At 39.3% G+C, this 14,200-nt stretch overlaps 1 protein-coding gene across 4 annotated transcripts in view; it reads left to right on the plus strand.

Moving 5' to 3' along the window:
* The window catches only part of Dip2c (disco interacting protein 2 homolog C), a 470,240-nt gene that overhangs the window by 334,111 nt on the left and 121,929 nt on the right, over positions 1-14,200 (plus strand). For all 4 annotated transcript variants that reach the window (XM_045151604.1, XM_045151605.1, XM_045151606.1 and 1 more), the window contains 2 exons: positions 6,278-6,369; positions 9,012-9,122. In XM_045151604.1, coding sequence (XP_045007539.1) covers positions 6,278-6,369; positions 9,012-9,122 — 203 coding nt within the window. The remainder of the gene's footprint in view (positions 1-6,277; positions 6,370-9,011; positions 9,123-14,200) is intronic.

Here is a 14,200-nt window from a genome sequence, read left to right on the forward strand (position 1 = left end):
TGCTTAAAGAATTGATCATAGCTTTAATATGATAACTGGATTTTATTTCATGTATGTATGTAGTTTATTTCAAATGAATGAATACTCTCCACAGTGATAGGCAGTGGGAAGTATATATAGAACTAAGTTTGACACAGCTTTGGATCTTAATTCTGATAGACACAATGCTTTAATCACAAATGTTGAAATTTAAAGATCCCCCACAAGACCTGTGCTGTTCTGAGCCCAAACATTTGACATGGAGGGAAGAAGACAAAAGGAATGAGACAACAAAACAAAGGAAGGATTACCTTGAAAGAGGGGGGTTGTCCATGGAATGAAAATGGAGGAGAGGGGTCAAAAGAGGATAAACTGATTCAAATATAACCAAATTTCAGTATGTTCATATATTAAAGTTCCAAATACATATTTTTTAAATATTGAAAATCAAAATAATTAAAAATATGTTAACTAAAAAAACAAAAAACAAAACCTCTTTTAAAAGTCTAAAAGTTCAAAATCCCCAAATAGAATTATGGACAAATATTTTAAAATTCCTTCAAAGACATTTATTTACATTTTCAAGATGGGATTTGAGAAATATATGAAAATATCAACAGAACATTTCATAGGCCACTGTCCATAATAAAATAGGTAAGAATAGAGATTTTTTTTGTAAAGACAACCACTCAGGTTTACTTATGAAAATCAAACAGGCTTAACAGTTGAACAAGCAAGTGAACTGCACTTCTGAACTAGGTGTGGAAGCACATGTGGAAGTGCACATCGCCATGGTTGGTCATTGAGGGTACCACCTTTGTAACTATGATCATCTGAATTGCTCTGATAGACAGCCTGTTGTTTTACAGGATTAATTAAAAGGTTGGTTCACTGCTGCATTTGTAGTAGCCTGAATAGCTGAAGTCTTGAGAAATTTTGTCTTTCAAGTATTAAATACAGGGCATTTCTTCAATTCAGGGAATTTCAACATTTTGATATACACAGTGCTGCCACAGAAAATCATTGTTGTTAATAATATATTTCCATGGTCAACTTTAAAAAATGAGAACTATCAGAGCTACTTAAAAAAGTCTTTATGCTATTTGTATCTCTAGCATCGAAATGGAGATGGTGCAGATATGAAATACATAGCAAAGCAGATTGTAAAAAATAAATAAATAAATAAATAGAAGAAGTAAAAGAAGCCTGAGGTTCTGCATGTGAATATTGGAATCCTGAAGAACATGGCACCTAGAGTTCTGGCTGGCTTTTGTTATTGATTGTACCCTGTTAGATACATGCCTGCCAAGACATGCATTCTGCCAATGAGCTATCCTAGAGTTTCCAGTTCTCTGAGAGTGACCACTTCACCTTCTCTCCTTTTCTCTGGATTCCTGGCTGTTTGGGCAGTAGCCATCCATATGGAGAGGATCCTACGTAGTCCACTGAGACTCACACTAATCCTTGAAAACAACCTCACATACATGTCCAAAATGATACTTGACCAGATTTCAAGTTAGTCCTTCTGCCTGTCATGATGCATGGCCATGCAGACAAAGGGAAATACCCTGCCTCAGATTTTTCATTTCGTCTCTCTGACAAGGCCCCTCATCTTTCAGTGGAAATTGTGATGTCCAGGACTTGGGATTGCAGGATTAAAATAATTGGGGATTTCTAAAATATTTTTACTGACAACTTCCATAATTGTAGACAATAACCCATGGTAATAATTTGGGATTCTAATCTTAAGAGATTTTGATCTTTCAGTGTTTCAACATTTGGAATCATGACATTTAGGATTGTGTTTTTTGGAATTGTGATTGGCACATAATGTCACCACGAAGAAACAAACTTGGGATGCACTGTAGTTTTTCAGAAAGCCAGACAACTTCACTCAGTACTGTTAGTTCAGACTAACATGTTTGAAGGGTTAGCTGTTCCACAGAGAGGCCTTTGTCTGTTGCACAGCCATGAAAAGAGATTTGTCAGGTCATTTTCACAGTGCCACCTTCAGCTTTGTAAAGAAACCACCTTACAAGCAACAAGAGAAAAACTTATTATGTCTCTGTGTATGAGGTTAGATGACTTCTTTGGTTTTGTTTTTATGTCCCAAACACTTCTGATTGTCAGTAGGAAAGAAATTGATTCTACTCAAGGTTAAGAGCAGATGCTGTATAGAATGACAGAACTAATAGACTAAGTAGCTTTTGGAGGATGGGGCCCAAGAGGCAGAAATAGGATTTTGGTATATGAACATAGGGGTTTGGTGGCATATGTTTCAGAGCCCCTTTCTTTTTATGGCTTCATTGAGTCGTTTTATATGGATAGAGAGTGCCATCATGAATAAGCATAAGCTTGATTGCTTTTTAAATTATGCTCTTGGAAGTAGGATTTATTCAGTCAGAAAGAGAAGGCTTTTCTGTGTTACCCTGTGTCAGACCAAATTGTGTCTTGGAACCAGTCATGTACTTGGACTTAATGTTTCTTGACAGCTAATGACTCCAAAGCTTTTGTGTGACTTTGTGGGAAAACCCCTGTGCCAGCCTGTATGTATGTACCAGCACAATCCTGAAACATTCCCTAGGGTAGATTAAGCTCATCCTGTGCATTTGCATAGCACTCAGGCTTGGGAAGTCAAAGATAAATGCAACTAAGTTCTCAAGAGAATGTAGAATAGAACTTCAGTCTCTCTCTGCTGATGGACTATTAACAAACCAATGTTGCTTCTTTTCCTTTCATACAAAACTAGGATGAGTTTGGAATGTAAGACACAGCATGAGTGTTACATATGTGAATATGTGCTCATCAAACCATACCTATACCCAAATTGTTTCAATTCCTCATAAGTCACTTGCATCCTGTTGCATTTTCTTCTTGCATGTGATTCATGTGCAACAGGTCAACCTCAGTTTTTATTTGTTTGAAGAATATCAGAGCTGAGCATGGTGGCTCGCACCTTTAATCCTAGCATTTGGGGAGCAGAGGTAGGGGGATTGTTGTGAGTTCCAGGCCAGCCCCGACTAGAATGAAACCATACCTCAATCTACATCCCCCCCAAAAAAACCCCAGAATATCAGAAAGTATTGCATTTTCCAGGTACCAAGTTATAACTTATCAGCACATAAAAATGTGTACACTAATAAGAGTGAATCCTAGAGGTTTAATGTTAGCTACATGGAAACAAAGACAGATGGACCAATGATTGGTTATTTCTAAGGAAATTCAGGAGGAAAAAAGCTGACAGGATTTGAGTTGTTTCAATGCCTGAGTAAATTAGTATGATTGAAGGACTCCACTATGTAAAGTTTTGCAGCTTCTCTTCAGCCCAAAATTTAGCTTCCTTGCAAATCCTGGGAAACAGAATTCTCAGCTAAGAAATTTACAAGCTTTAGTATAAAGTATATGTAGAGTAGACTTGTAAAAGATCTTTATCTTCCAATTCCCAACAGAAACAGACAGCATTCTAAACAGTACCCATAGAGTATTATGATCTTAATAAAAAATAAACCATGCTATATAACTTACTTCTTTTTTTCATGTCTTACCTGGCAAGAACTTTGGTATCTTTATCTGTCTCCTTTCTTGTTTTATTATACCTGCAAACATGTTTTGTTTTGTTTTGTTTTGTTTCTCAAGGTAGGTTCTTCTTCTAGCCCAGGCTGACCTAGAATTCACTGTGTAGTCTCAGGCTGGCCCCAAACTCACAGTGATCCTCCTACCTCAGCCTCCTGAGTGCTGGGATTAAAGGCATGTGCCACCATGCCTGGCTAATTACATTTTGCTTTTCTATCAAACACATGATCTTTTACTTTTATTTTACTATTATTTTTTTTAATGACTTGATTTTCACTCCGAGTTTTTCAAACAGTTTAGCTACCGGTGTCAAAAAATACTGGGTTGGCCTTCCACAGCCTTTTCTTGTGCATTGTTAATGGCATGTCTTTCTAAATCCCATCCTAATCTTAGGGCCACTATGTTCCATGGTAACTCTGGATATCACTTCTTCCGTGCCTATCTTCCTCCCTCCTCTGCAGTTAGTTTCTGCAGTTGCCTAGTCCTCATTCAAATCTAAGTACAGCTAATGTGGAATAAAAGTGTATCATCACTTTCCCATCTCCTATATCAGTTACTCTGGAACTGCTTTGTCTTCCCTCATTTACATCAGCAGCTGATGTTTCTTTTTTAAAAAAATGTGTAAAAATACTGAGTACATGTTAAGAATTTTGCCCAAAGTTTGTATTTTGCCCTTTACTTAGTCTATTGAAAACTGGGTTGTATACACGTTTATGATATTTTCTTTAAGATTTAAACCAAATTTAAGTGTTAACAGTGTTAACAAACTATAATTGTTCTGATTGTTTGGCTTACTTATAACTCATTGATTTTTTTTTTTTTAATTGCAACAAGCTGTAGTTCCCTGGAATTGTTCACATTAAAGAAATCTGAAGGCACATAGAGGGAAAAAAATCACTCTCTGTGGTTAACTCTAATGGGCTGATAACTATTTATAAAGTCTCAAACAAAATAGCAAATACTTTTAAAGCAGCCAATTGGAGCTCAGGAGTTTTCTCAGTGGTTAAAGTAGCCAGTCTTGTGGTTTAGAAGGTTTAGGTGCAGAGTTAAAGAACATGGGGAAAGGCCGGGTGTGGTAGTACACACCATTGATCCCAGCACTTGGGAGGCAAAGGTAGGAGGATCACCTTGAGTTTGAGGCCGCCCTGAGTAAATTCCAGGTCTGCCTGGGCAGTAATGAGACTCTATCTTGAAAAACAAAAACAAACAAACAAAAAGGAACATAGGGAAGGAGACATGAATAAAATCTTACTTTTTAGTAATGAAATGCTCGAGAATTATGCTGAATAGTGTACCCTGACTATAGACTTTACCAGTGCTTGCCTATGACATCAGGAAAACCAAAAAAAAAAACAAAAAAAAAAAAACAAACTTGTTGAACACATACTATGAATAAGGAATTGTACTGGGACTTAGAGCAATCAGAAGTAAAACATTTTCTGTGCTCTCTAATCATTAAGGAGCCACAAGTTATTGAAATTTATGAGTGGTTAATAACATTAATTTGGGTAGCTGTCCTTCTAATATGAAATAAATGCAGTTATTTTATTCAAAATGTTTTCTTAACCAAAAAATTTTCTTGTTGAAAGAAGAAACAAGATAGTATTCGAATGCATTGAAAGAAAATAATTAGGGCCTGAAGAGATTTTTCAGTGGTTAAGGCACTTCCCATGCAAAGCCTAATGATCCAGGTTCCATGCCCTAGTACCCACATAGAGGCAAATGCACAGACTGTTGCCATTTGGCGTTCCTTTGCAGCTGCTTGAGGTCTTGCACACCGATTCTCACCCCCCCCACACGAGTTTGTCTCTCTTTGCTTGCAAGTACATAAAAATATTTTTTTTAAAATAAAATAATAGACTTACTCTCTATTATATATTATTTATTATTGTATGAGCTTATCAGCTCTCACCTTCACCCCTGAAATGCTCTCTACCACTGAGTTTCCTACACTGTATTAAAGGCCTTTCTGTACATACAGAAGAACTGTGTTGAAGAACTTTAGATTGGAAGTCATTTTTACTCCATCTCAGTTTATTCATGATAACCTAGATGATATCAAAAAACTGTGGAGAGGTGGGATAGCAACTCATAGTATGCAGGCCCATAAGACCAACAGAGCTTGCTTTTCTCCCCTTCCCCTTTTTTTGTTTTTTGAGGTAGGGTCTCAACCAGGTCGACCTATGTAGTCTCAGGGTAGCCTCGAACTCACAGAGATCCTCCTACCTCTGACTCCCAAGTCCTGGGATTAAAGGTGTGAGCCATCATGCCTGGCTGCTTCTTTCCCATTTTTAAGCTTTAAAAAAACTTAGGGGGAAAAAAAAAAACTTGTCTTAAGCCTAAGTACAAAACTTTGAAGTTTTTAAATTTGGTTTTCAACTTGCTTTGTAATAATTCTTGCATAACTCACAATTTTAAAATAATAAAGAATGTTTGCCATTATCTTTAAGCCCTAAAATTCTTCTCCTAAAACCATAAGGTGAAGAAATGTTGAAGATGAGAAAGTGATAACTTGCACATGGAAAGGGCTTAGGCTTCTGAGTGTCCCCCCTTTTCCTCAGTAGTCCTCTACATCACAGCTACTTGCAGAGTACATGTAGAATGGGCACATATATATATTAGATTCAGAAAATGCTGCCTAGTTTAATGTGCACCTCTGTACATAACAGAAAATCCTTATATACTATGGTAAAGTTACTTGTGTCTTTATGCTTTGCATGGACAGGCAAACTGTGGACAAGAAGCATGAAGGTAGCTTACAACATTCTGCATAAATTAGGCACAAAGCAAGAGCCTATGGTACGGCCTGGAGACAGGGTAAGTTCTGTGTAAATGACTTTATGCCTTCTGTTTTTAAAATCCTGGAATGCAGTCTCTCTTGCTCCTGTGTAAAGCTTTCTTCACCTGTCAGTAGGATCAGTGACATTTATCACCTCATCTAATCCTCACAGCAACTCAGTGAGCTGGGTTTTAGTTTTACTTTCATTTTATGCATGAAGGACACTGTACTTAGAAGGGATAAGCATCTTAGCAGATGAAGATACATCAGTAGCTGGTATATGTGCCCACTTACCCACTCTGCCAGCCAGAAATCTCGTGTTCCTGCACTGCCATACACTGTCTCCTAAAGTGAAACACATTTGTGCCATCTAATCGGGCAGGCAGGATAAGCATATTTAGTGTTTTTACATTAGTCATTCAGCAAGAAAATCTTGAAAGCAAATCCTCGCTATAATTTTTCCTCAGTGTTAATTGTTTAATATAAGCTATTGATTTTCATTGGAAAGCATATATATTTTTAATTCTTATAGCATCCAGGTAAGCTACATAATACATATGTTTCTGTATCTACTTTTTTAAATTGACAACTTCCATAATTGTAAATGATATCCCTTGGTAATTCTCTCCTCCCCCCCCCACACTTTCCCCTTTGAAACTCCACTCTCTATCATATCCCATATCCCTTTCAATCAGTCTGTCTTTTATTTTGATGTCCTATTATGATGGTCTTGTGTAGGTAGTGTCAGGCACTGTGAGGTCATGGATATCCAGGTCATTTTGTGTCTGGAGGAGCACATTGTAAGGAGTCCTACCCTTTCTTGGCCCTTACATTCTTTCTGCCACCTCTTCCACAGTTGGACCCTTAGCCTTGGAAGGTGTGATAGAGATATTTCAGTGCTTAGCACTCCTCTGTCACTTCTTAGCACCATGGCGACTTCTGGGTCATCCCAAGGTCACTGCCATCTGAAAAAAGAAGGTTCTCTAAACAAAAGTGAGCATATTAATATATGGGTGTGAACATTAAGAGAAGTGTTTACTGGATAGTTTGGTGAGCATAGCATATACATTTAGCCAGACACCAGCAGACATAACAGTCAGCCTAGACGTCCATCAACTGATGATTGGATAATGTATCCACTTTTATGTTACAGCAGAATGATCATTTTTTTTTCAAGTGTAAACCCCATTTTTGTTGGCTTCCAGTGTACTATTTTTTTCTTCAGGTTTCTATGACTTTAGAGTAGATCTATCTTTGCTTATCCCAAAGACCCTAGTAAATGAAAGTATCATTTTGAGGACCAAAATGCAACACGAATTTAAGCTTTGATTTTGTTAAGACATAGGGCTGGAACTATAGCTCCATAGTGGTAGAGTGCTAGCTTAGCAATTATAAGTCCCTGGGGTTCATGCCTAACACTGCAAAGTAGGGAGGGAAGGAGAAGATGAAAGACGATAGGGAGAGAGAAGTAGAGGGGAGAGGGAAATTTGCTGAAACTATAATCACAAAATAACAACAATGTGGCACTGGCATAATCAGACATATACAGACTTGTGGAATAGAATTTAGAGGCTCACAATCCATCCCTAGATTCAGTCAGATGACTTCCAACAGGTGTCAAGATATTTCATGGGAACAGGCAGTTTCCACAGTAATGAAGACTGGGAACATGGGATTTCCATATGCAAGAGAAGGAAGCTGGAGCCTTAAGGAATACCAGTTACCAAAAAAGGGAAGGAAGACATAGAGAGAAGGAAGTTGATGGAGAGAGAAGGGAGAAAAAAGCAAAGTGGGAAAGAAAAGAGAAGGAAAGGAGATAGAGAGAGAAAAGAAAGAAAATTCAAAGTGAACCAAACACTCATATGTAAGAGGTGAATGATACTACACTTGGAAGTAAACAGAGTAAAATCTTTATCAGACTGTTTGGCAATGGTTTCTTAGAACTAAAAATACAGGCAGCAAAAGAAAAAAAAGTAAATAAATTGGACTTCATCAAAATTAAAACCTTTAATACATGATAGTGGGTAAGAATGTTGTTAATCTTATATTTGAAAACAGTTATCCAGATCATATACAAAATTCCTGTATCTCAACAACCAAAAACATTACAATTAAAAGCTGGGCAATTTACTTAAGTAGCAATTTTCACATGGTTCAACAGCCCATGGCAGATCATGAGGGAATTGCAAACAGGAGCCACAGTGGAGCATTGTTTCACATTAAGCAGGATAGTGTTTATCAAGACATAGAAGGAAGTAGGTGCATAGAGAAATTGGATGCCTCATTAATTCCTGAGCCACTTCCTGTTTAAATCTTTTTTAAAAAAACTTACTTGCTCATGTGTGTATGTGTTTGCTATCTTGCTCCTGCAAACAAATGCCTGTCTAGCCTTCTGAGGAATTGAGTCTGGGCTGGCAGGCTTAGCAAGCAAGTGCCTTTAACTGCTGAGCCATCTCCCCTACCGTTCCTTTTATTTGAGACAGAATTTTGCTATGTAGCCCAAGTTGCTTTGAACATGTCATCCTCCTGCATTAGCCTCCAAGTACTGGGATTGCAGACTTGTACTCCATACCTATCTCTTAGAGTTCCCATCCTACAGTCTATGGAAGGGTAAATCCTATCTTATAAAGTCCGTGTACTAATGTTGAAAGTCTTCTCTATGTCTGGCCCATCCTTTTAGGTAGCTCTGGTGTTCCCCAACAATGACCCTGCTGCTTTCATGGTGGCCTTCTATGGTTGCCTACTGGCTGAAGTTGTTCCTGTCCCCATTGAAGTGCCACTCACGAGAAAGGTAAAGAACACATCGCTCATTAACCCTGAGAAAAGGAAGCAACAGGCCCAGTGGCAACTGAATGTTGTACTTGGTTTAGAATATGCAAATGGCATATTAAATTTTGTGGTGGGGTGAGAATATGCCAATAGCCAGTTTTGTAGTTTTGTGCATGGCTTTTTATCTCCACTCCATATGGGTCAAGGTGTGAAGACAGCTTCTCAGTGTTCATAAGGCTCTGAACAGGTTTACATCAGTTATTTCCATAAGGGGAGCAGTTATTCACCTGTAGAACTCACCTGCAGCATATGTGAAGTGAAGTCCAAGTTTATTTGGTAGCAGAACATGGAATTGTCTAATTTCAGTCTATAAACCATCATCTTGTCCCTTGGTATTGTTGCACTAGAAAACCAGGTATATGATAAGTCTCTGTCTCTGTCTCTCATCTCTCTCTTTCGTGTGTGTGTGCACAGGTGCCCACACACACTACAGGTTAGTGTTGGCTGTTTTGATTAATAGTTCCTTGCCATCTATCTTCTCTACATTGGGATCTCTTGCCACAGCAAACATGCCAGATGTATGCAGTATTTTTTGTGTCTCTCTTTACATGGATACTGGGGAATTGAACCCAGACCAGCAGGCTTTGCAACCAAGGGCCTTCAACCACTGAGCCATCTCCCCAGGCCCCCACCTTACTTTCTGTTGGACACTGGGTCTCTCACTAAATCTAGAGCTTACTAGTGGGCTATACAAGCTAACTAGCAAGTCCTGGGGATTCTTCTGTCATTGCCTCCACAGCATTGGAATTACAGATGTGCGGTGCTCTGGCTGCCATTTTTATGTGGCTTCTTGGGTCCAAACTCAGGCCCTCATGTTAGTACTTCACCCACTGAGCCATCTCCATAGCCTCTACATAATTCTTTTTTATAAAAGCAATATTTGGCTTATTAATTTGAGAGAAAAAGAGGCAGAGAGAGAATGGTGCACCAGTCACTGCAAATGAATTCCAGCACATGCACCACCTGTATGTCTGGCTTACATGGGTACTGGGTAATTGAACCTGAATCTTTAGGCTTCGCAGGCAAGCCCTTTAACTGCTAAGCCATCTTTCTAGCCCACTACATAATTCTTTAACTTGTTTTGGCTGTGGATTTCTGTTCAGTTGTCTTGATATGATCAAGTCCCAGCTTTACCTATGACTGCCTATATCTTATTTAATCATTAAAATTGGCACTGCTCACCAATGAGTGTTGGTCTGCCAGATAATTTGCAGCAGCTCCGAGAAAGAATGGTAAAACTAGGATATGAGAGATAAACAGGCCTCTTGCTTGCACAGTATGATGGTCTAGAGTTGTAGAAAAATTGGAGTCATTGCCATAATGATGCTGTGTGGGGGCTACTGCTCTGTGGAGAATGACCTTGGACATCACCCTTAAATTTTCCAGATCTACTTAGCATGTATGTAATAAGCAAACTGTGTAGGATGACTTTTCCAGCTATAGAGCACAATGGTACACATATCGCAGGCTGAGTTTCCAAAGAAACTATGGTTCCTCTAATGTTAAAATTTTATCTACTTGAGCCGGGCATGGTGGTGCAGGCCTTTAATCCCAGCACTCAGGAGGCAGTGGTAGGAGGATCTCCTTGAGTTCAAGGCCACCTTGAGACTACATAGTGAATTCCAGGTCAGCCTGGGCTAGAGTGAGACCCTACCTCAAAAAAAATATATATGTATTACATATACATGAGACCTTGTTTCAGAAAACAAACAACCAGAAAGGTTCTACTCAAATGCAATCTCTCATCTCAGTACTCCCCTGTGTATTCTATCTATTCTCTTTTAGTTTTTGTTTTTTGTTTTTTCCAGATAGCATCTCACTCTTGCACAGGCTGACCTGGCACTAACTCTGTAGCCCCAGGCTAGCCTGGAACAAGCTACCACCTGTACCATGTCTGGCCCTTGTCATAATGTTGTGTTTGTTCTATCCTCTCCCAATCTAGAACATAAGCTTTGAGAAAATAGAGGCATAGAAACACTGTTTCTTTACTGGTCCCTCTGCACCTGCACTGTATCTAGAAAAATAAATTAAAGGTATAAGATTGGCTGTGAGTGGTGGCACATGCCTTTAATCCTAGCACTTGGGAGACAGAGGTAGGAGGATTACTGTGTGTTTGAGGCCACCCTGAGAGTACAGGTCAGCCTGTGCCAAAGGAAGATGCTGCCTTGAAAAAAACATTATCTATTCATCCATTGGTGGATACTTAGCTTAATTCTATATTTTGATCACTGTGAATAATGCTACAATGACTATTGAACTGCAGATATTCCTTTTACATATTGATTTTAATCTCTTTGATCTCCCTAGTAGTGGGAGTTCTAGATCCATAGTGGTTCTATATTTTTAAGGAATTTCCATACCATTTTCCAGAATGGCTATAATGCATAGTGCCACCAACAGTGTACAAGGGTTCACTTTCCTCCACACTCATGCCAAGCTTCATTTTTCTCTATACTCTTGCCATCACTTGTTATGTTCACTCTTTTGATAAAAAGCCACAGGTGTAAGGTAACCTCACTGTGTTTTTTTTTTAATGTGTGGCATGCATATGTCTATATGTGCAGGTACACATGTATTTGTATGCACATGGAGTTCAGAGGTCAGTGTTGGGTATCTTCCTCAATTTCTCTTTACCTTATTATTATTTTTTTTTGTTTTTGGTTTGTTGAGGCTAGCCCAGGCTGACCTGGAATTCTCTATGTAGTCTCACAGTAACCTTGAGCTCATGGTGATCCTCCTATCTCTGCCTCCCAAGTGCTAGAATTAAAGGCATATGCCAGTTTGCCCAGCCACTTTTAAGTTTTGAGATAAGATCTCTCACTGAAGCAGGAGCTGGCTGACTTAGTTAGAGTAGCTAGGTAGCAAGTAAGCACCTGGGATCCTCTTGTATCTACTTCCCTAGAGCTGGGATCAAGGTGCACACCATCACACCCAGATTTTATGTGGGTGCCAAGGATCATGCATATACAGTAAGTACTTGACTCCCTCATCAGTTCTTCATGCATATACAGTAAGTACATGACTCCTTCATCCATCTCCCTAGCCCCTCAGTGTTATTCTAGTTTGTGTTTCCATATAGTGATGCTGAGCTTTCTTTCTTGCACTTGTTACAACTTGTATTTCTTTCTTTCTTTTTTTTTCTTTTTCTTTTTCTTTCTTTTTTTTTTTTTTCTTCGAGGTAGGGTCTCTAATCCAGGCTGACCTGGAATTCACTATGGAGTCTCAGGGTGGCCTCGAACTCACAGTGATCCTCCTCCCTCTGCCTCCCGAGTGCTGGGATTAAAGGTGTGTGCCACCACACCTGGCTGTATTTCTTCTTTTGAGAACTGTGCTTATAGAACATAGCAGCCCATTCATTGTCTTTGAGAATTTTCCTTGATTTTAACTGAAAGAATCTCACAAATCAGGTAAAATTAAAAGTAAGTACATGTATAATTGTAGATAATAAAATATATGAAAGCTTAGTGTTACTTTTATCTTCTTCTTGTTCAATGGCCTCTAGAACTGTATTAAAGGCCCAATTGAAAACTACACTTTGAACTTCCTAAAAATCATTTAATGACTTGTTCAGTCCCTTTGTGCATGTATTTTTTTCTATACTCCTGGGGCTGAGAAGGAAACATCTAGAAGTTGTACCAGGAGAATTTGGTGATCCTATTTTAGTTTGGTAAGGGAAGGGACAGGTAGGGGCATGAGAGAGTGCCAGCAGGTATCCATGTCAATGGGACTTAAGTTGTGACTGTAGACCTGAAAAAGGCCTGTCATCTTCTGTTGGTCGCTAAGCCTATCCCTGTCTGACTGTTGGCAAAGTAGGCATAGCCCTGGTGAACAAAAACTTTGCCACTGATTTGTGAGTCTGGGTACAAAGCAAGAACAACTATAGACAACCTACCAGGATGGCAGGATAAAAGACTGAACAGTATGTGCTGAGGCTGGCAGAATGAAACAGATCTGCTGGGCTGGCATGAGCCACGGCAAGCCAGCCATAGGGAGGTGCTGCTGTCTGAGCTGTTCTATCTGCCATCCGGGGTCTCTGTCCTGTACCTTGGAAGCCATTGCTCCAAGATCCATTTTGTGTTATAATTTCCAAAGTTGGGTGTGGTCAAGCATGCCTGTGATCCCAGCACTCGGGTGGCTGAAGTAAGAGAGTTGCCTAAGAACTCAAGGGTAGCTTATACTATAGGAAGATAGCCCCTGCAAAATGAATGAATTGAATGGAGTGGGTATGTGATGGATGGATGGATGGTTGGGTGTCTGGCTGATTGATGATGGATTGATTGGTCCCAAATGATCTTTTTGAATGAAATCTGTGAAAGAAGTAATGTCCCTTACATATTTACTACTTTGTATAAACAGTTAGGATGGCATTTTGAGACAGGAAGTCAGAGAGTAGGTGTAACAGTCAAGTTCTTATAGCTGGCAGAAAATACCCAACCAAGAGCAGCTTGTGGGGAGAAAAAAAAATTTATTTTGGCTTGTAGACTCGATAGGAAGTTCTGTGATGGCAGGGTTGAAAACAATAGCATGAGCAGAGGGTGGACATCAGCTCTTCACCAGCATCAGGTGGACAATAGCTAATGGAGAATGTGCCAAATACTGGCAAGCAGAAGCTGGTTATAACACCCATAATCCCACCCACAGAAATATACTACCTTCAAGAGGCTTTAATTTCCAAATTGCCATCAGCTGGGGACCTAGCATTCAGAACACCTAAGTTTATGGGGGACATCTGAATCAAACCAGCACAGCTGGGATCTTGGACTCCAGAGATGGAGAGAGAAAGAGTTCTTTAAGGAGATGTTGAACAGCCCCAGGATGAGGAGTGATTGTTCCACTGAGGACCTCACCCAGCTGAAGTGTCTTTATGTATATAGCATGGCTGACATGTTCACTTTCATATACTCCATGTGTATGTGCATGTATGTGGGTACTTAAATATGCATTTGTTCCTGTGTGCTTTTAGTGTATGCATGATTGGGGGTGTGAGAGTGTGCCCATTTATATGTGAATATGTATGCTTGTGTATTGAGCTACTTATGT

The sequence above is a fragment of the Jaculus jaculus genome, chromosome 6, assembly GCF_020740685.1.
Source record: "Jaculus jaculus isolate mJacJac1 chromosome 6, mJacJac1.mat.Y.cur, whole genome shotgun sequence".
In the NCBI taxonomy this organism is placed as follows: domain Eukaryota; kingdom Metazoa; phylum Chordata; class Mammalia; order Rodentia; family Dipodidae; genus Jaculus; species Jaculus jaculus.